Source organism: Pecten maximus, chromosome 8, assembly GCF_902652985.1.
Source record: "Pecten maximus chromosome 8, xPecMax1.1, whole genome shotgun sequence".
NCBI classification, from domain to species: Eukaryota; Metazoa; Mollusca; class Bivalvia; order Pectinida; family Pectinidae; genus Pecten; species Pecten maximus.
The window spans coordinates 15,877,427-15,902,125 of NC_047022.1; the positions used below are offsets into that span (position 1 = coordinate 15,877,427).

The 24,699-nt window shown below is 35.1% G+C and overlaps 1 protein-coding gene across 1 annotated transcript in view; it reads right to left on the minus strand.

Moving 5' to 3' along the window:
* Window positions 1-21,011, minus strand: part of LOC117332580 (nucleoredoxin-like) — a 55,501-nt gene extending 34,490 nt beyond the window's left edge. Inside the window, exon 1 of the mRNA XM_033891551.1 lies at window positions 20,547-21,011. Within this exon, the coding sequence (XP_033747442.1) occupies window positions 20,547-20,864 (318 nt within the window). The 5' untranslated portion in view covers window positions 20,865-21,011. The remainder of the gene's footprint in view (window positions 1-20,546) is intronic.
* Between the last annotated feature and the right edge of the window lie 3,688 nt (window positions 21,012-24,699).

Genomic DNA, 24,699 nt, shown 5'->3' on the forward strand with positions numbered 1-24,699 from the left:
CATCTTGTAAATTACTATAAATTTACATTTCATAAATTTCAGTTGTTGGAATTTTTCCATATCGCCACAAGTTTGAAAGAAATTAAAAAAATTCTGATGAAATTAAAAAAAAGCAAATATACTCTTTTTAAGTTAAGATATTTTATCCTCAAAAATAGCAAAATTACCTTATAATATATATACATGTAGATTAATTATGATGCTCACTACCACCTCATCTTAAACATACATACATGATCTGATTATTTTAAATATTGTGTTTCTGTAAGACGATTCTATAGCAGGATATATATATATAAGATCTGGGATTGCCCATATCCTGCTAATATAGCCCCAATGTTTAAAGGTGCTTACTACACACTGCAGACTGGGCCATTGTATAAATCTCTCATCGGTCTGCCAACTTGTAGATGTTGGGTTTGTCAGCAAGTAGTGCACAGTGCTAATATTTTTCCCTCCACAGCTTTATGTATGTACAGAAAGCAGCTGCCCATCATAACCACATCGACTTAAATCCAGACTTCTGGCAAGTTACAGATCGCCAAATTATGTTGTTCAAGTAGCTGGTTTTGAAAGGAAATATCAAGAGCAAAATCCCTGACAGAAGTACTTCTAACCCATAAATAAATAACTTTCTGTCAAAATTCTGATTGTTATGTTTTCATGTGTTCAAATGTTGTAAGCGTCCAGATGTAGAATGTATATATCAAGAGGTCCATGGGACATGTATTACTCATCTACTTCATTTGGTTTATTTTGTTTATTTTGTTTAACGTCCTATTAACAGCCAGGGTCATTTAAGGATGTGCCAGGTTTTGGAGGTGAAGGAAAGCCGGAGTACCCGAAGAAAAACCACCGGCCAACGGTCAGTACCTGGCAACTACCCCACGTAGGTTTCGAACTCGCAACCCAGAGGTGGAGGGCAAGTGATAAAGTGTCGGGACACCTTATAACCACTCGGCCACCACGGCCCCTACTTCATAGAATCATTAGCAAATATAATGACCATACTGGACCATAAACAAGTTTTGATTTCTGACAGCATCATTATATCAGCCTAATCCAGAAGACCTTTAATTGTAAACTAAGACAAAAAATCGAGGATGAGTTTATCAGAAAACACTGGCAAGATAAAGATGGTTAAGATCTTCACAAAAAGATATTCAAAAAAACAAAAGAGAAAAAAATCTCTGACAATTATGGAGATCTATTAAATGTCACAAATTTGAATTTGTAGTCCACATAGTCATATGACATCAGGTTGTCAGGGATTTACTTCTGATTATGGCACAATTCCATAATAAGTGATTACTAAATGTTTAACTATAGGTGCAAAGCAAACTTATTAGTCAAAGATCAACTATGACCTAATATATATTAGCCATTATAAATCTTTGACTGATTAGCATGCTATGCACCTATGGCTTAACTCAAATTCTAATTTCCAATTGAAGAAAACAAAAATAAACTACTTTATAAGGCCATCTTTAAAAATATCTTGGTTTGCTGTAACCCGACCAGGTTTTTTTTACATATGGGTAGGTAGGTAGTGCTGAACTTTTTTTTATTCAGATCTGAAAACAGATTTTCAACCTTCAATACAAAAATAAACCAGAATATAAACTGTTTGGGAAACCATTATTTATTTTGTGATCTTAAACAAAAGAAACACACAGCAAGCTTATTTGGGTTTGCCAGACGTGTTTCCAAAATTGCAAAGCAACATCCGGACATAAATATCCGGAACGGACATGTCAATAAAAAAAAGATTTTTTTTTTTTATTTTTCACAATAAAATTTTCTGAGTAGGTGGATTTTCTGAGTAGGTGGATTTTTCCTGAGTCGGGCGGGTTACGCCAAACTTACTATATTTTTATTTTGGCCTAATCAAAATATGACATGGTGAAGAGAGTTTGGTTGGTTTCCGTGCACGTACATCAAAATTAAGTGACCTACAGTCAAACTTCGATGTTTCGAAGTTCAAGGGACTAACAGAAAAACTTCGAAACAGCGGGACTTCGAATTATTCATGGTTGACAATAGATCGATGTTTTCTTGATAATGACCATATCTGTTAACGTTACATGTCCTCGGTGTCTTCGTGTTGATCGTTGCCTGTCAGGCTCACATCGAAAAGTTTAGTTAATTTATACCTCAAACACAACAAAATAAAAATACTTTTCATTAATTATACCTAAGCATTTTATTAATTAAACAAACTATGTATCGGTTACAAAACACTTATATTGCATTTAACAGATAAAGCATATAAGAAGTACAATGCATACTTACGTAAGTCGTTAGGCTTTTCTGCTAAAGACACGTGCACGTGCGCTTACGTTATGTGCATATAAAATACGGAATGCCGATGGGTTGGAGAATGCATGATTGAATGACAAATAATCGATTTACTTGGATATTTATGTATAAGTTTGAAACGTGACACTTTGAATATGAGTGAAGGCATCGCTAATTGTTTGTGTTTAAAATTGGTCCGCTTGTTTTACAGTTCCGTAAAATTTACTCACCGACCGCTGATTTCAATGGCGGCGGAGATTATCAGAGACGACTACCGAAATGTTTTACAGGAGTGATTAAATGTCATGGCTTCTAAATACACCTTTTATCTATCAATTTGGTCTGATTATTAATTAACCCCATGATCGGGAGTGACAACACACGCTATCGTTATCCCTATTGTCAGTCAGGGCATTTGGGGGAAAGGTGTAAAATCTTGCCGCAAGGGTCACGACAAACACCTGTCCAGTGGTCAGTACAGGTAAATTTTTTGTTCGAATCATGAGATGTCAATTACCTATAATACCATAGCTAACGGGTCATGAAAAAAGTTTGATACATCGAAAACTTCGATTTATAAAAATTTGAATCGAAGTTTTGTTAGTAGTGTTATATAGTGAGAAAATTCGGGACCAAGCAAAAAGTTCGATACAGCGAGAAATTTGAATCAACGAAGTTCGAATCATCAAGGTTTGACTGTACTTTATTGTGAGCTCTGATCAAATGTCCAACACATCATTCCTAATATAATGGTAACTGAAAGTATCCCATCATTTTAAGAAATGATAAACAGCAAAGTAGAATTAAAACATTTTGAAATATTAGTTATTTCAAATATGATCTAAATTCACATTTGATATGAAATTGTACATTATAGACTCGCATCATAAATTGTGAGATATATCAATTCTGGAATGATCTTGTGGGAATAACATTTTAATTCAAGACGTGTGTCACAACTAAGTTAAGATAAACAGCCTACTGAGTAACCCCAACATATGTGTTTATTTCAGTATCAACACCTAGCTATCTTACCAATGTGAAGGACAGAGCTTTAATAAACATCACTGTTTACTACAGACACTTGATCAAGGAATTTATTTTTACGTCAATTTTTTAATTAAATCTAATTTCTTTACATGTTAGGAATTTTGTGGAAGATGAAACATAAGTAGCTGATGGTATGAGGCATTACATCTGACTTTTATTATGAGTCACTGGAAATAAACTTGAAGTGAAATAAATGTTCCCCTACTACAGGAAATTTTAAACCACAAAATAAACATTTTGACAGTTTATGTTTGAAGCCTATCAGAACACCAATTTAAGTCTGAATCTATTCCTGGCTTGTTTAGAACTCTACGAGTAAACTTTCTAGCCAAACCAAATTGATTTAACACTAGACCACTTCTTAAACTAAATAAGATATTTTCAAGGCTAGTAAAACATAAACAATATATACAGCAGATTTTGACTTTTGAAATGAACAAGGAAACATGTTTTGTATTTTACAAATATGACTTGGAAGGCTTCTGGATTCTCAAACTCAGAATTTAGATTATAAGGATCAAATAAAGATGTTCTTTGTTCCAAAGGTCAAATTAACACAAAATAAATAAGTAATTTTTGTAGATGGAGTCCGGAAAACAATTTCAAAATTTTGATGAGTCCCAATACAAAATGAACAGTGCAGGAAAAGTCCATGACTCAAAAATTTGAATCCCAAAATCCATTTTTTTAAAGGATATACATGTTCTAATTTTCCATTTCAAAGAAACATATTTAATTAATACAACCTTTTAAAGACCTATTTGTGTTTAAGATCGATTTACCTAGCTTAGTCGAATGTTTATATTTAGTCACAAATTATATTTCGAAGAAAAGTGGAGAATTTTATGTCATACTATATGTCAGCCCAGGACTCGATCATGTCATAATTGCTTAAAAACATTAGGTAAATTTTTCAAAATTCTTAATACAACCAAGCTACCTCTCTTGCAGGAGAAGGGTCAGAAAGACTTTAAATGACATTGTTTCAATAATCTGTATGACATGTTTTTGATTTAACCTTGTACTAGGTAGCACATTTCTCTAGATCTCTCCACTTTGTACTTGTGGTACATTTCTCTAGATTTCTCCACTTTATACTTAGTGGCACATTTCTCTAGATCTCTCCACTTTGTACTTGGTGGTACATTTCTCTAGATCTCTTCATTTTGTACTCTGTGGCACACTTGGTGGCACATTTCTCTAGATCTCTCCACTTTGTACTTGGTGGCACATTTCTCTAGAAATCAGATGCTGAAAGTATATAATTAGCTCTTAAGCAATTTTTGTACCAGGTATGTGCATAGCAATACTAATCCATTTGATTTAAAACCAAATTCAGCTTTATTTATTTTCCCAAAGATTCAGCAACATTCACCATTTATGACATTACTTAAACCATAACCACAGTTTGTTTGTTTAAAGACATATTATATCTATATTGTTTGGTTTGTTTTGGTTTGTTTTTGTTTAACATCCTATTAACAGCCAGGGTCATTTAAGGATGTGCCAGGTTTTGGAGGTGGAGGAAAGCCGGAGTACCCAGAGAAAAACCACCGGTCTATGGTCAGTACCTGGCAACTGCCCCACGTAGGTTTCGAACTCGCAACCCAGAGGTGGAGGGCTAGTGATTAAAGTGTCGGGACACTTTAACCACTCGGCCACCGCGGTCCCCATATCTATTTTGAAAGAATGAAGAAAGTGATAGCTAGAAGACTATGTTCTCCCTGAACATCTAGACAGGTTTGCCTGTATTTTACCCCTAATGATGATTACAGCTGAGGAAGTGTACCCAGTAGCATTTCCCATTCAGCAGAATTCAGTTAATGATAAACAGATATTTTGCCAATTTTCCCCGTTCATTTTGGAGTTGTTAGCATGCCTATAGCATTTTTTGCTGTTTGTGGTGTTTTGATAAAAAGGGTACATTGTTCTATAAACATATCACATCTAACTACCAATAAATCACTGCTATATGAAATAAAACTACAGTATTGATTTCAAGCAAACACAATAGGCATTTTTAAACGTGGAATTTATACACTATCAACATTACTAAATGTTCTGTTTCTGACAGTAATGGTTTAGATATTGGCATAGACCCATTAATAAAATGAGAGATGGGATTCTGGTTCGCCACATTAAATCATGTTTTATATGATAGGGAAAATTGGTGGGACTCGCTGAAATATCTGTTTTTTAATGAAATTGAAATCTATTAATTTTAAAGTCATTAATGCTTCACTGACATATTTACCATTCGGTTTCTATGACACACACACACCGACATCTTTCTAATACGAACCTGAATATTCTGACATCTTGTCTTAGTAAACCATATCCCCCAGTTATTCTGGGGAACTAGCATGTATTCAATATCTAATCTGAACCTTAAATTGACATTCCTTGCCAATTCTGTAACAAAAATATTCTGATATCCTGTCAAATCTGAACCATGCAGACTTGCACATCAAGTGTACTTTTGACAGAATGAGCTGTTGTGATCTGGACGAGGTCATTTTATCTACATAATTACTCTATAACATCTTGGCAAGATTTTGTAACATAATGTCAGCATGAGACCAAGATTGCATACAGGTTCATAGTTATATTGCATGAAAGCATATCAGAATTAAAGTACCTGGTAATTCCAAATTCTTCATTTTTACTGAATTACCTCCCTTGTTGCTCCAGGAAGAAAATTGGATAAGACGTACATTTAACTAATTGTATTGCATTTTAAAGGTGCCAGACAGAGCAGACGATCACAGACTGTTCTCTTACCCTGGACAGGGATATCCACAATTTTACCAGGGTGAGAATTTCATTCCTCACCCTAGGGTTGAGATATTAAGCTAAATATGCTCTTTGCACATTCCCAAAAGAACACATTCTTAACAATTGTATGACATTAGGCAACAATACAATGATGTAAAAGGGAAAAATGGTGAGAGAAAACAATCATTCACCCCTTGGGAGTGAGATGGGTATATCAACCCTTGGGTAAGATACTTAATCTGTCAATTAAGAATCTTTCCCGTGGGGTTGCAATTGAGATCCCCCATCTAATCCCAAAAGTGAAGAAAGATTCTATTAATCATTAGCATCGATTGAGTAGCATGTGATTTTCATTTCTATGTATGAAATATAATCCAGTCTAAAAATATTCTGACAATATTCTTCTAGTCTATAATATAGTATCTACTTGATAAAAAAAAGCAGCCAACCAAACTAGCAACTATACTTACAAACAGCCAATCAGCATCAACTATTTACCAAATAATTGATGAGAGCTAAAAGTAGGTCAAAGGTCATGGTCAAGGTCTGCATATATATCTGCAAATGTAATACCACTGGAAAGTCCTTGTCGAAAGGAACACACATACGTCAAAAATGTAATCCCTATCTCATATGGTTTATATACTGCGGCCAAGGTTAAAGCTTTTAAAAGGAGGTCAAAGGTCACAGTCAAGGTTATCAAGCTAACAAATGTGGTACGAATGGAATGGTCTTCTCACAAGAAACATACATCAAAAATCAAAGCTGTATCTTCATTAGTATTGACTGTTTTATTGTAAACAAGAGATCCCAGAGGGATCTTGGCGCCCACCATTGAATGATCTTCATAGGTTCCATGTCAGATTGATCTTTTCTCTACTTTTCCCTTCTTCTAAGTCTTACTAATCTGTGTAAATTCAGAAACAGCCCTCTATAGCTAGTACTTTTCAAACAAGGGGAAGCTATATATAAAATTTAAGATTTAGCGATAATGGCTGTCTGTCGACCATGTTGTTTTTGGATTGGTCCCAATATGCAAAACTAGGCACTAAGGGGAACATACATATGAAATTTGAGAAAGATCCCTTGAGTGCTTTCTGAGAAATAGCGATAACAAACTTCAATTGTCAAAATCCAAGATGGCTGCCTGTCGGCCATGTTGTTTTCTGATTAGTTTCAAAATGCAATATGCATAACTAGGCACCAAAGGGAACCTACATATGAAATTTGAGAAAGATCCCTTCAAAACTTTCTGAGAAATAGTGATAACAAACTTCAATTGTCAATATCCAAGATGGCTACCTGTCAGCCATGTTGTTTTCTGATTGGTCTCAAAATGCAATATGCATAACAAGGCACTGAGGGGAACGTATGTATGAAATTTGAGAGAGATCCCTTCATTACTTTCTGAGAAATAGCGATAACAAACTTCAATTGTCAAAATCCAAGATGGCTGCCTGTCGGCCAGGTTGTTTTCCGATTGGTCTCAAAATGCAATATGCATAACTAGGCAACAAGAGGAACCTACATATGAAATTTGAGAAAGATCCATTCATCACTTTCTGAGAAATAGCGATAACAAACTTCAATTGTCAAAATCCAAGATGGCTGCCTGTCGGCCATGTTGTTTTCCGATTGGTCTCAAAATGCAATATGCATAACAAGGCAATAAGAGGAACCTACATATGAAATTTGAGAAAGATCCCTTCAGTACTTTCTGAGATATAGCGATAACAAACTTCAATTGTCAAAATCCAAGATGGCTGCATGTCGGCCATGTTGTTTTCCGATTGGTCTCAAAATGCAATATGCATAACTAGGCACCAAGGGGAACCTACATATGAAATTTGAGAAAGATCCCTTCAGTACTTTCTGAGAAATAGAGATAACAAACTTCAATTGTCAAAATCCAAGATGGCTGCCTGTCGGCCATGTTGTTTTCCGATTGGTCTCAAAATGCAATATGCATAACTAGGCACCAAGTGGAACCTACATATGAAATTTGAGAAAGATCCCTTCAGTGCTTTCTGAGAAATAGCGATAACAAACTTCAATTGTCAAAATCCAAGATGGCTGCCTGTCGGCCATGTTGTTTTCTGATTGGTCTCAAAATGCAATATGCATAACTAGGTACCAAGTGGAACCTAAATATGAAATTTGAGAGAGATCCCTTCAGTACTTTCTGAGAAATAGCGATAACAAACTTCAATTGTCAAAATCCAAGATGGCTGCCTGTCGGCCATGTTGTTTTCTGATTGGTCTCAAAATGCAATATGCATAACTAAGCACCAAGAGGAACCTACATATGAAATTTGAGAAAGATCCCTTCATTACTTTCTGAGAAATAGCGATAACAAACTTCAATTGTCAAAATCCAAGATGGCTGCCTGTCGGCCATGTTGTTTTCCGATTGGTCTCAAAATGCAATATGCATAACTAGGCACCAAGGGGAACCTACATATGAAATTTGAGAAAGATCCCTTCAGTACTTTCTGAGGATTAGCGATAACAAGAATTGTTTACGGACGGACGGAGGGACGGACGGACGGAGGGACGGACGGACGACGGACCACGGACGCAGGGCGATTTGAATAGCCCACCATCTGATGATGGTGGGCTAAAAATCTAACCTTGCTGTCTACGAAATAGCTCTATACTGGACTTTGTCAACAGTCAATCAGTATCAACTGTCAACCACATCAGAAACATCCAACTATACTACAAACCATATAATATATAACAAACAGGCACTGTCAACCAGTAATACATCCAACTATACTACAAACCATATAATATATAACAAACAGGCACTGTCAACCAGTAATACATCCAACTATACTACAAACCATATAATATATAACAAACAGGCACTGTCAACCAGTAATACATCCAACTATACTACAAACCATATAATATATAACAAACAGGCACTGTCAACCAGTAATACATCCAACTATACTACAAACCATATAATATATAACAAACAGGCACTGTCAACCAGTAATACATCCAACTATACTACAAACCATATAATATATAACAAACAGGCACTGTCAACCAGTAATACATCCAACTATACTACAAACCATATAATATATAACAAACAGGCACTGGCAACCAGTAATACATCCAACTATACTACAAACCATATAATATATAACAAACAGGCACTGTCAACCAGTAATACATCCAACTATACTACAAACCATATAATATATAACAAACAGGCACTGTCAACCAGTAATACATCCAACTATACTACAAACCATAATATATAACAAACAGGCACTGTCAACCAGTAATACATCCAACTATACTACAAACCATATAATATATATATAACAAACAGGCACTGTCAACCACATTACAAACATCCAACTATACTACAAACTTTAACAAACAGGCAACCACAATATAAACTATGGTAGTATGAGCCATAGTACAGTATAAACAGCAAGACTAGCTAGAATCAACTGCCAACTACAGTACAAATAGCTAGGCTAGAATCACATTGTCAAACAACTGCTAGTTGATATAATTTAAAAAAAAAAAAAAAAAATCATAATCACAGAAGAATAATAAAAATTTTGATAACATTATTTAATTAGCCAAAACATTTGAAGGAAAATGCAGCGAAGTATAACAGTTACATAACTCTGTGTGTACACCCTTCTTGTTTTAAAGTACCTGTTTTATACACTCAGTTAATTAACAACAGAGAATTATATTACCCTCTCTGTCACAAGATCTAGTTGAACTCCCTATCAATCACTCGACCCCTGCCTCCCCTGGCCGTCTACTACTCACTTGAGTTCTAGGGTCAGGAGCTCTCACACTGCCTTATCTCAGCCTTGGTAATTGGTCATAGAGATGGACAATTATCCTCCAATCATCAACTGTAACTAGATCTACAGTAAGATAGCATTCTAATAGGCCATGGTAGGGGTGTAAGGTAAGTATTACACCAACCTGTCAGGTGATATACCTCCGAATTATCAACTGGCAAAGTCCTAAGGTAAAGAATGTACAGTAAATATATGCCTGTATTTCACTCACTATTAGCTGGTACGTGGGCTTATAATTCGAAAGGAGAGTGCTTAGTGACTAAGCACTCTCCTTTCGAATTATAAGCCCATGTACCAGCAAAAGTCTCTAATTTTGTTGAAGTTTGAGTACAAGTTTGTTGGTTTGTCTAATCTAAGAATGTCCTCAGCATGGCTGACAACTGCTTCTCACAAAAAGTATATTGCACACCAGTACAATATAGATATTCTTATTAACACCGACAATGGAAACAAATATAATCAAAGCATCTTAATGAATCAGACCGAAAGTTAAATACAAAATTTTGACACTTTAATTACTGAGCACTATAGAATTTCCTTGGGATGCAGTTAATAATCATCTATTTACTTAAACTTTGAAAGATTTTAGGATAAGAACCTCAAACTTTTGGAGGGTGATAATTATTAGGCACAAATTATTTATTGCATAATGATATATAACAGTGTGTTCTTGTTTGTAATTGATCATACAACAACGGTAATCTAATAACTCTTTGTTGGAGCTGCAGTACATGTAGCTTAATATTAAAACCCCTAGATATTGAAAGTAGAATCCATTACAACAGATACATTTAGTTCATAACACTTGAAAAACAAAACATTTTCTTTGTTGTTTGGTCACAATTTATGAAAACCTTTAATTGAATTATGTATTATTCTAGCTTGTACTGAATATTTATCCCAAGAATTTGATCATTCTAACAACTATGTAGACAAATCACCATTACACTGTGTAATTTGAGCTACATCCAGAAAACAGCATGTTGTGTCAATAGCAGTGTGTTTCCTCTCTACTGATAGAAGTTATCTGAAGGAAGAAAACATCTGTCCACTTGCCATATACTGCTACAGCTATAATGAGATAATTGTAGTGTTATTACTCCTGTCTGTCTACAATGACCATGTCCTATAAGTAGGTATAAAAATAAACAACATTCTTCATGTGCGTCATTTACTATAAAGTACATATAATGCCCAGGCTGCCTTTGTATTCTCTAAACCTGTTAGATATGCAATGACGATGCTTATTACAAACAGATAATTGCACAAGACTTCAATACTGTCTTTTCATATATTTGCTAACCCCTGAATCTCCCCAAGAAGGGTCCTGACTCATGACCCCCTATATGATAAGAAATTCACTAGGTTAACCAGAGACATATACTAAATTATTAATATAGGTCTCTGGGTTAACAGACTATCAACACCTATATATGGTAATTTAAAGATGGCCTCCCCTACGTGTGAGAGGCATGGGAGGCATGCATGTTGTGAGAAGGCATCGGCAAGTCAGTGTGACTATATAATTTCATGTATTATATTAAGTGAATCATGATCATGAGTAGAGTTGCTTATAAACTTGTTCCTTTTGGTACTTTGTTTTAACAAATTGAAACAAATCTCTATTTAATTTCAATTAAATGTACTTTATACGTCCTATACATTTTTGTAGTTAGTGTGTGCCGATTAATTGATCTACAGTAATCATAAATGTTGCTAATTTCTACTGATGTATGTCCAAATAATCACCTGATTTCAATATGTATCAGGCCATCAGATAGCACTTTCACCAAGATCTATCAATTAGTGGTCCATATATAGCTAAATGTACTACAATCTGATTGGTCAGAGACAGTCACATGAAAAAACAATTGTTGTCAAGGAAACCTTGGTCTAAAGAGCTGTACTCACATAGAGATTATGATTGGTCGGAGACAGTACGACATCACATGAAAAAGAAATTGTTGTCATGGAAACTTTGGTTTCAAGATTATTAAGATTATACTAGAGATAATATGAATGTATGTGATGATTGTATGGAAGCTCAGTGTACACAAGATTCGGATGTGTGCAATTCTGTACATACTAACAACTGGAGTAGCACCATGCAACTACTGGCAGCAGTATTATCAACAATAACTAAATTGTTTATGGTTACTAGAAATTGATTTTTGTTTACTGTACAGAACCAACAAGCAATAAGTCTGGTAATCTCTTGGACATATTTTGTCTCCTAAATGATGTATATATATATATAAATGTGTATATGTCTGACCTTTGTCCAAGTACAAAGATAACAGAAACGATTCAGGGATGAACTCAGTACCGCATTGAAATCAATTTGTGTAGAAACGGTGCTCTACATTATCTGAGGAAAATGTATGGTCATTGATGTCATGGGAACTAGAATTTCGAAGTTTTGCAGAAAGTTGATGGGATTTTCCTAGACTACTAACTAGAGCACATTCTGGGAACTTCAGTAAAAGACTTTATAAGCAAAAAATGTGTAAAAATCACTAACTCCCTTTCTATGAGTGATCCCTGTATCATCCACACGTCCATGTGGTAAGGATAGTGCTTCATACCCAGATCAGGATCCATTCAGAATCCACTCGGATGCTCTTACTTAGAGTAACTGACTCTCTAGCCAGATGGCTTGCAGCATGTTACACAATATATACAACTCCAGGAAGAAAGACCTTCATTAATGTCTCAAAACCCCTCCAAGAACACACAATTTACATTACAATAACACATGTCTCTAAGTTTGACTGCAGGAGTTTTTCGATTTGGCATTTGTTTTAAACATTGGCTTTCTCAGAGTGTTACTCTGCAATATTAGATGCCTTACACAATTCCATCACCAGTATTCCTTTGGCCATGAAGTGTGATAATTTTGTCAGTTTGATGCTTATATAGTTTCACAAGTGCAATCAATGATTGCGAAAGCTCACCGGCGGCAGCAATCACACTTTGCATTCATTTTTTATGTATGCATAAGCATGTCATTTTGAAATTGTATGTCACATAATATCGCTCCTAGACCTCTAATGGATGTATAAACCAAATCAGAAGGGTGTGGACTTACAAGCTTTTCAAAACTAACCCCCAAAATCTTTAAAGTGAGTTTTTGTGTCAAAAAAAGTAAGTCCACTAGATAGTAAAATGCCAAAATGCCAATTTTTTTCTGCATGATTTGCCACAGCATCACTTCTGGATCTCTAATGAATGTATAAACCAAATTAGAAGGGTGATAGGTGGATACTTTTGGACTTACCCCCAAAACTTTAAAGTGAGTTTTGGTGCAAAAAAAGTTAAGTCCACAAAATGGTAAAATGCGAAAAAATCACATTTTTTTTCTGCATGATTTTGCCATAACATCATTCTTAGACCTCTAATGAATGTATAAACTAAATAAGAAGGGCATGAGGTGTATACTTTTGGACTTACAAGCTTTCAAAAAACTTACTCCAAAAACTTTAAAGTGGGTTTTGGTGCCAAAAAAGTTAAGTCCACAAAATGGTAAAATGCGAAAAAATCACATTTTTTTTCTGCATGATTTTGCCATAACATCACTCCTAGACCTCTAATGAATGTATAAACCAACTTAGAAGGGCATGAGGTGTATACTTTTGGACTTACAAGCTTTCCAAAAACTTACTCCAAAAACTTTAAAGTTTTGGGGTGGGACGCCGACGCCGACGCCGGGGTGACAGCATTAGCTCTCGGTTACTCGTAACTGGTGAGCTAATAACTGTTCGTAAAAGTCAGCTATTTTTTTCTTAATGTTTTGCATCTATATATTCCAACAAGGTGGTGTCCCTGTGCTCCAGACAGCCTGCATGAATGCGTATTTACACATAATTCTTCGCAAATAACGCAAGCAAAATACTCATACTTGCGTCAATAACGCAGGCAATACTGATACTTGCGCCAGACTTGGAATCCAATTTTTAGCAGAATATAATTCATATCACAATGACGCTTGTTAGATAAGTGTGTTATTGTAAAACATTTATATGATCATGAATAGTAAAAAAAAATGGTGCTTTACAAGTGAAAACCACTGTGGTTATAAATTTCTGCATGCAGTTTTCGCAGAAGGGTCAATAAAGTCTTAAAAGTAGCCAAAACATATATCAAAGAAATTAAAAAGTTATAGGTAGGAACAAGTACTGAACTTATCTAAACATGAAAGGATTGATTCACGGACCTAATGTTACTCGAACACGAACGAGAAGTATTACTGTTAGCTCCATTTTTTAGATGGGTAACGTTGTGTATGTACGTAACGATTTTAATTTGAAATGTATGTTACGATTTGATTTTGAGAAAGACAATGTCTATAAAATATGGTCCAAACATTCAACAATATGACGAACATTTTAGATCACATTTCTGCTATTGCAAAAAGCGCTTGAATTAAATAAAGTGCAACAAAAATTATTAATCCTTGTCAACTTGTTATATATATATATCCTAAATCTATGCATTGTAACATGAACTCTAAACTAACCTTCCATATCAGTAGCAAATGTATTAATAATTGTGAAAAGGAAAAGTTATATTTTTAAAGATAAAGTTACACTCCACTTTCTTAAGAAAGGAGTGAAAAAACCCACCATTTCCCTAAGGTACATTTTATATGGGTAAAAACCCTGCCTGTTCAAAAGTTATCTGGAGCACTGTGTCCATATTGAATGTTATAATTCTATGGGTCAGAATTTTGTTGAGACCTACTTTGGACCATAATTAACCTATCAGAGCTTATGTCCTAGCTTTCTCTGTACAACACATCATCCATTCAGAAGGAATAAAACACATATAAATAAGCATGATTGCCATCCGTGCCAAACAGAGATACAATATAAGTTGATGTAATAAATACATAAAATGAACATCAACATGTATAGCTATAATGAGAATTGTTTACATGCAGACAGACACAATATCGATACATTGTCCCCTACCGGCCCCCATTAAAAATAGTAACAGTGACCTTGATCTTGACCCAAAAAACTCTGAAACTCAAAATTGTCCAAGATATTATGGTCCTTTATATTATCATTGTATGATGTGTGAACAATATCTCTCCAGAAATTAAGCCACTAGATCACTGACAAACGTTGGCGTTACATACATACCGTATATACGTACAAGATGGATGGAGGGGAAACCTTAGTTCCCCTAGCTTGGTTTCACCAGAAGGGGACGAAATAAAAAAAAAAAAATCTATAAGCAGACCAAACAAGAGTTGCACTGTACCTTAAATAAGTAATCTAAAATGAATTGTGATCATACATACCGTATATGGTAGGGGCGCCCTTATTAGGTCATATACGGTAATACATTTAACATGCCTGTTCTTGTGTTTGTTTTGTTTATTGCAGCTGTCTAAGAACCACCAGAGATAGATCAGAACGCTTGATGATGGGGTACCTTATTCTTTTTAAATGTGTGAAAGCTAGTATCTCGATTACAAGGTAAACTAAAACACAATTTGGAAACAAATAATACCGATTTCATATATCTCTAAACATCACAAATGGATGTGCAACGTTTCAGGTAGTTTCAGGTAAAAGGCATTTGATTTAATCAGATAGCAATGGCTCTTAACAAAGTCCTGACTTTTAAGATCCACTTAACTAATTACAAAACCAGACACACATTACATGAAAATCCAATCGGAATTCTAAAAATCCCTGATATCTCTCATCATATTAAAACTGGAATTTAATTTCATGCCTTTTGAAATCTCGTTTTATTTTATTTTTTTTTGTTTTTGTTTTTTTTTTTATTTTCCCAGTATTTTCCTTGCAGAACTAATCATAGCCAAGAGATGTATGGCACCTATGAATCAGAAGATGTTTAATTCTTTAGGAAAATTCTAGATAATTACAACCCTGTAAGTTAATTGGTTTGCTTCAAAACAATTCCTGGGTTATGGGCCTTCAACTTCTGGAGGATATTTTTACAGCCCCATATCAATACATGTCCAATATTAAATTCAGCACTGAAATTTGTATGTCCTTATTATAACCCATCATCTGTAACCCATTGTACTGATGCTCATGGACAGAGACTGTGGGACCATTGGTACAGAGAATATCATTTGGCTCTAAAAGTAGCAGTCAATCAAAAACAATACCAACATACATATAAAACTAAAAAATCATTTGTGTAAAACAGATTTATGGGATCCCCATCATGGGGACTGCCACCAAAGTATGCAATATATGTGCTACCCACTAAATGGTTAATGAGTTTAACAGATAAATACATATATATACCATCTTGTTTTTTTCAAAATAGCATCAGTGTCTGATTTTTTTCATGTCTTTAAATTTATGTTTCACTATCGAAAGGTAATATATGGAGGTCATCGTTACTGTATACAGTCGACCGAAAAAAACCCAAAAAAGGGTTTTTCTGATTGGTCCAAATTCCCAATTCGGGAAACAATGAAAAATTTATCTCTTGTACCAGGGTCTCTGTCCATGAGCGTCAGCGCTATGGGTTACTGACGATGAATTATAACCTGCCATTTGATGAAATACAAAGTCAGGACTATTGGTAACTGACAATGAATTATAAAATCTACACTTTGATGAAATACAAAGTCAGGACCATGGGTTACTGACAATGAATTATAAAATCTACACTTTGATGAAATATGAAGCCTGACTAAATTCATTGGCTTTTTAAATATAAGGAGCTTTTTATTTCACAGTTAAAAACTGTACTCTGTATTAATAAGTAAATTGGCTACACAAGCTCCACCTGTTTATAACTTCAGTACCTGGTACAGTCTCGTATGATTTATCGCCCGTGATCTCTGACCCATCGTATGTGTGTGCTCACATAAAACCTGTTCTTGATTAAAGAAAATGGTATGAAACTTGCAGTTATATGGGGGGAAAGAGAAATTGTAAGGTAGTGAATCTGAGAAGGAAAAAAACACCAATTAAACATACGAGGTATGTTTATTGTGAAGAATATGACATAGCTAATCTATTTCTGGTGTTTCATGATATGGGGAATGTTTATTGCGAGAAATATGACATAGCTAATCTATTTCTGCTATTTAATGATATGGGGGATGCATGTTTAAATTGTGAGAAATGTGACACAGCTAGCTTATCTATTTCTGGTATTTAATGATTAGTTTACTTCTGACATTTACATTAGGTGTATTCATTTAAATTGGCTATTACTCATTTGGGGGGGGGGGGGGTTATTACGTAAAATGTGGCTTACCTCAAATTCCTAGTTTATGAAATGTGTTTATTATGTAAAATATAGCTGACTGTATCTCTTGGTATTTGGGGTACGTGTTCTTATTATCTAAAATTTGACAACTAAATTTTCACATGATAATTCTGATGATTTTATGGATGCTAGGGAAAAGAGAAATTGATCTCACCAAGAGGGATAAAGACAGCTTGCATGCAGTATAATATGACACTGCCCACATTTACGTGACGTCATCATTTTACGGTAAGTAACTAGTAACCCTGTCGTAAATTTTGACGTCATAAATTTTGACGCACATTCCAAGGAGCATTCATTGCAGATGGAGTGATGAAAAACTTTCATCCAAACTTACATAATACTGCGCTTGCAGATGTCTGAGAAAAATAATCAAACATGGGTCTGTTCCGCGAACAAGGATATTTCAACCCTCATGTAAGAGTTTAGTTCGCCAGCTCTCGGCAAGCCAAACTCTTAAACTTGGGTTGATATCCTACTATATTTCCGATATATATATATAGGGGGTGTGTTTATTATGTAAAATGTTGCTTATGGGGTGTGTTTATTATGTAAAATGTGACAAGTGTTGCTCACATAAACATTACATGAATCAACAACACAGTATGTCACTTCCTCCGACGTTCATACTGCTATTGATAATGCCACTTTCTTACAACATTCACATATAGCATATGGCATGTAATTCTCCCGGGCCAGAAAAGTATGAAATGGCATGCGTATCACCCATCCTGCACTCCAACTAGCACCCGAGTTATAATCGCTTGGAACATAATGAATACCGAGACCACAATTAATAATTATAAATTAGAGAATAAAAAGACCACAGGTAAACCAGTGTTGGTTGTGATTAGACACTAGGGAAGGCTGTAAGGCTTTACAGAGGCCGTTATATTAAATACATGGTGTTTTTATCCTCTGCCGTTAATCACGACTGCGTTGTTGAGGAACTGATAGATCATAGTAACTGTTTTGCTGAGCTATCAGACAGCTGTTCCAACGGAATCCTACCTGATGCATTATTGCCAGAACTATTGGTTTTTTGTATTTCTCACCGATTTTATTACAGTGATAAAACCGTTTTCATTTTTGTATCTTAAAGATCAAATAATAGATAAAATTCTTCCAAAATGTATACATCTTAAAGATAAACCTTGTAGGTAATTATATAATAATAAAAGATTGCAGTTACTTTATTTGAAAGAACGTGCGATGAAATCTAAAATATATTTCTGGCTTTCTAGATATCAGAACAACTTTTTAGTAATTCAAATTGAAATGCTTGCCTTTAAATTAACCGATGTCATATGTTTTTTATAAACAATTTTGCCATTGTTATTTGAACCTGACTCTAGATACATCTGTAACATGAAGTTTGAGTGGAGTATCTTTATGAAAATTACACATGTTTAGTAAATGAGTGTCAAACCACATTCTCCATCCCTGTTGTAGACATTGTCTGGCAGAAGTTTTGGGGCTGTCACAGACATAAAAAACACACAAGTATGAAAGTAATTAAATAATGCTGCCGTAAACAAATTAAAAACACATCCACTTAAATTTTTAAAGAGACGCCCTGGTTTTCTGTGTTATGCATTGAGGTAACTAAAGAGTTTAAAAAGGATGGAATGGTGAGGGGAAAAAATAGACGGCTCTCAGCCAGGGGCAGTAAATTCTCTATCTGGGATTGGCTTTTTAATGCTGGCTGTCTACGTTAGGAACCAGTTACATATTCTATATATTACTCAACACACTCCGTCTCGAGACATCAACTTTTTTAGGGTCATGATCACACTGTGTTCAACAACAGGCATGACATTGTGAAAGATGACAAATTAGATTTATATATTGGACATACATTCAACCGATGATAGCCATGATATCTTACTGGGAAAGACAATGAACATGGAAATTGTAGTTGATATGAAATCTTGACATCAGACATTATGAATGAACAGTAATGACATCATGACATTAAAGTAGACAACAATGATGACATCATGACATTAAAGTAGACAACAGTAATGACATCATGACATTAAAGTATGGACAACAGTAAAGACATCATGACATTAAAGTAGACAACAATGATGACATCATGACATTAAAGTATGGACAACAGTAATGACATCATGACATTAAAGTAGACAACAATGATGACATCATGACATTAAAGTAGACAACAGTAATGACATCATGACATTAAAGTATGGACAACAGTAAAGACATCATGACATTAAAGTAGAGACAACAGTAAAGACATCATGACATTAAAGTAGACAACAATGATGACATCATGACATCAAAATACAGACAACAATAATGACATCATGACATTAAAGTAGACAACAGTAATGACATCATGACATTAAAGTAGACAACAGTAATGACATCATGACATTAAAGTAGACAACAGTACTTAATGACAACATGACATTAAAGTAGACAACAGTAATGACATCATGACATTAAAGTAGACAACAGTACTTAATGACAACATGACATTAAAGTAGAGACAACAGTAATGACATCATGACATTAAAGTAGACAACAGTACTTAATGACAACATGACATTAAAGACAATAAAGTGCAGATATAGTTAGGAATGACATGATACAACATTAGTAATGTAGGATACAATATGGTAGGATACTATAATCATGATGATAGACAATATGTATGACACTGCAACAGAGAACATGCATGCAAATGCATTTTATTATTTTGTAAATGACAAGATATAATGACTATTACATTTGTAAATGACAAGATATAAAGACAATGTGTTTGGAATCATAAACTTGTAGGAAAAGCTAGTAAGTGTCCAAGGCTATGTTATGGTAGTGGAACCTACTTGCATAAATGAAATACGGTACATTTACTGTGCATCTAGTTTTAAACAGGCTGAAAATTGGTACAATATTGAGTTTAGTACAGGTACACCAGCAAATAGGCAATTTGTTAATATTGGTATGGTTCATACACCATGCCAAAACGTGAGGGATGTAATGGAAAATGATATTGTGCATGCTGGCCCGTATATATTTTCTTCATACAAAATAAATCGTCTAATTTAATTCAGTTATGAACGCATGCATTGCTAGTCCTAAGACATGGTCCTAGACCAGGAATGTGCCGACGACAGGAGCCGGCTCACAATCACCGATGTATTGGAGCAAGCAGACGATACATGTTCACACCACACGGCGTCAGGCGTATACGTAACGTATACATGTATCATTGTATGATACACGCACCTGTTTCACAGGTAAATATACCTGACAAGCTGGTTTTATACATCTACCTACCTTTTTCCGTTTGTCTGGATCAAATGGAAGTGCCAGCCAGGGCATGGAGGAGAAATAATCCGTAAACCCCGCCTCATCTTTGTCCCAACTCACAAACACAATTTCAAATTTAATATCCTCATTTTTCAGTTTCAAACTTTTATAAAAATCAACAAGAATTGGTGTAAAACCCCTACAAGGGGGACACCAGTGTGCTGAAAAATACAGGCCGATCACAGAATTCCTCCCACAAAGCGAGTTTACACACACTTTCTCTGCTTTGTCTCCCTGTCCACGGATAACGTGTGTACCTAGAAGTCCTTCTAAAACTTTCGCCATGTTGATGTGGTTTGAGACCAATGTCGATTTTCTTGGGATTTAAATAAACACACTATAGGTGCCGCATGCATTGCCAACAGAGCGCGGGCCCCGAATACACAACAGTCTGGTATCGCACACGGCTTTCCCCGATAGTCAGATACCATGTGCGCTGGTCCTGTGAGATAATAGTGCGTTACTAAAAATAGATGTGTCTTCTTATTTTATCAAACCTGACGTCATTTCTCGAGGTATGCGGATCATGCTTTGATACATCATAATGTAAATAGATTTATGTTCATATTTGTTTATTTATCCATGATTTGAAAAAGAAAATGAATGCACTTCTATGTACACATGTAAACACTTTTGTAATAGCTAATCTAGCTGACTTCCAAGTCATAGGTTACAACATGATCATGTTACAAGCAATTTTGTTTGTGTTTGTAATTTATATTAGTATAAATGCATGTCCATTCATCTGTCTTTTGGCCACTCTACCTCTTTGTGATTGTATTTTCTATATTGCCCCATGTGGGCCGGAATTCGTTAATAAAGAATTGTATTGTATTGTATTGTATTATTGTATTGTATTGTAATGTATTGTATTGTATACTTGTTTTGTCCTCACTCTCCACCGTCATGGATAAGTATTCAATCAATATTTTGACAGAAAGAAAGTTACCGGTCAGTCACTTTTAAAACACCTATATTTTGCTCTTTTGTCGTTAATTGTGTTCCGAGCTACACTTTGACCTATCTTGTAGTACACATTTGACTACTTTTATTATCAAAAATGTATCCCGCTATATTTAGTAGCTTTTCAGTAAAGCATAGCTGTATCGGCCGGACACTTTTAATACCTTTTCATGCTAAAAATGACCAGTTCTGGCTATATACAGATATATATATGTAATATGATATATATTTAAACACTTTACAGTGAAATGTGTATCGCTGGAAAAAAAACCGATACCTGCTTGCAAAACGAAATAAGCGTTAGAGTCATCTTATCACTGCATACATGTACCACAATTTTTTTCCTCATTTCTGTATTTGATTCTTGGTCTTATATAGCTACAAGTCGAGTGGGAAAAGATGTAATTGTGATAGGACAGGACAGGGAAAACATGTATTATTACTTTTGTGTATTTCAGACCCTCAAATATCGAACCTGTAATTGATTTTGAACGCCAGTTTCTCAGAATGTTTCTTCAATTAGATGTACGTTCTTTCCACATAAGTTGAAGAACGTCATCCTGGTTTTTATGAAGGCGTGAGGCGGAACATATAAAATCCGTGAACTATTTTGGTATAATCTTTCCAACAGATTACTAGAATAATCTCTGTCATCTCTTCGTCAACCATTCACTTTTTTTTTATTAATCTTAGAGCTTACGATGATGGAAAGAAACTCCAACCCGTACGAAGTCCTCTAATTTCTTTTTCAGTCACGCCGCTCGACTTGAATGTACTCGATGTTACAGTCACACGCCTTCCTGGGTAGTCCGTATCCATGGAACCTGTTAACTTGACATTTTTTATTTTTTATTTTATTTATCTTATTTATCTATCTATCTATCTATTTTTTATACAATTAAAAAAAATTACTAAAGCATTATGTCCCCGCGGGATGAATCCCTAACGCCTTGATACATTCTGTAGCTCCTCGGACCAGAGACGTGTGATATGCACGTCTCTGCTCGGACAGAAAGTCTTTTTATAAACCACAGCCCTGACCTGTAATGTCCGAAATAGTAATAATGAATAATATACAACGTCTATATAGCGCACCGTCTTATTTACAAGTACGTACTATAATAATACATCTTATTTCAAGTGTTACACAATGTACAAAACATATGACATAATTGTGAGGAGTCAGATGATGTGTATCGCCGTCTGTAAGACACTATAAAAAGGAGACGTATACAGGTGAGGTTTAACCTCCTTCTTGAATTTGGCCAGGGTTTTCGACTTTCTGGTAATAGATTGTAAGCTATTCGACAAAGTGGCCGCTACCTTTCCAAAGCATCGGTTACCATAAATCAGAGTACGAGAGTTTGGAACTCTGTCTCCAATCGCACAGGTACTTGGGGTCAGGAACTAAAGTTATAATGGAATTGTCCAATTATAATTTGTAACATCATTTCTTGTCTATATTTATGCACCGATACAACATTGGAATCGATTATATAGCGCTTTTTTAAAAAAAAAACCACCCGTTTCTGGTTGTTTTAACCAGAAACGAGTGTTTTTTTTAAAAAGCGCTATATAATCGATTCCAATGTTGTATCGGTGCATAAATAGACAAGAAATGATGTTACAAATTATAATTGGACAATTCCATTATAACTTTAGTTCCTGACCCCAAGTACCTGTGTCCAATCGTAGTGATTTCTCGTGACCACAGAGGCTCTGTTTCGGGATTCTGAGTACCATATGACATCAGTAACCTCAGCTCTATAAGTAAAGTATTCATATACATTCTAAAACCTTATGAAAAATCGGGGTTATCGATGTATAAACTGTGTTTTTTTATATATGCATCGATAACTCCGATTTTTTTATAATGTTTTAGAATGTATATGAAGTTAATTATAGTGTAACCATAACTTCTCGGGTGGAACAACCCTACATGGTTCAAAAACTATCGCCTCTTTGGCGGCCACCTTAGACGTTCGAGTTGAACAAAATATTCAGGACCTTTCGCATGGAACATCGTAATGTCCACAAATCATCGGTGGTCGAGTGGTTAAGGTGTCCCGACACTTTATCACTAGCCCTCCATCTCTGGGTTGCGAGTTCGAAACCCACGTGGGACAGTTGCCTGGTACTGACCGTAGGTCGGTGGTTTTTCTCCGGGTATTCGGGCTTTCCTCCACCTCTAATACCAGACACGTCCCTAAATGACCTTGGAACATCGCAGCATATCCCCTCGGATGGAACATCGTTATGTCTATAAATCATAGCACAGGCTCTGATTTAACCCCTAATCGATAAGTTGCCCTCATATATACAGCATTTTCTACATATCATCGCCCTTCAAGTGGAGCATCTCCAACTTTCATAAACAGCAAGGAAGAGTCACCTAATTCTCATCGGAAAACTTTTTTTTCAGCTAATGTTTTATTTTGAAACCACACTCTGTATAAATCCAGAACGATTATCAACATATGGCGCTCTGGCTGACACCATACAACAGTTTTTCACCAATGTACACAAAACACCCATAAATATATGTACACATGTATTTTTCATCATACACTTGATCAACACAATACAGACTAATGCCAATACGTACGTCAGTTGTAAATCTATCTGAGGCCACTTCCGGTTGTGTCTGTAACGGGAAACGATGTTTTGTTTAGATCGTGTGATATGCCGGACATAACGGCAATCATGTGACAGTTAGACATTTGTATGGTGACATGTACATGCCATGTTTATTTTGACTATAGAATATTAGCATATATGTTGACCAGAGCTTGAATGAAGCTTGGATGAAGCTTGATTGAAGGTTGAACGAAGATTGAAAGCAAACGTACGTGTGTTCGCTACGTGCAATACAATAATGTACGTTTGCATGAAAAAAAGTTTACAATTAAATGCATTCATGATATTGTCTATAGAATGGCTACAGGACAGATTAATACATTCATACTTATAATACTTACGTTATCTAATTATTTCATATGTATATTCTAATTCTTAATTCAGACCTTTTTATTTATTTCCACAAACTTTACGATTCGTGATCATGTCGTCGTCAAATACGCATGACAATGATGTTACCTGTGCTAATTTTAATGAAGGTAAGTATTTCATCACTACTGTTTATTGTGTATATACATAA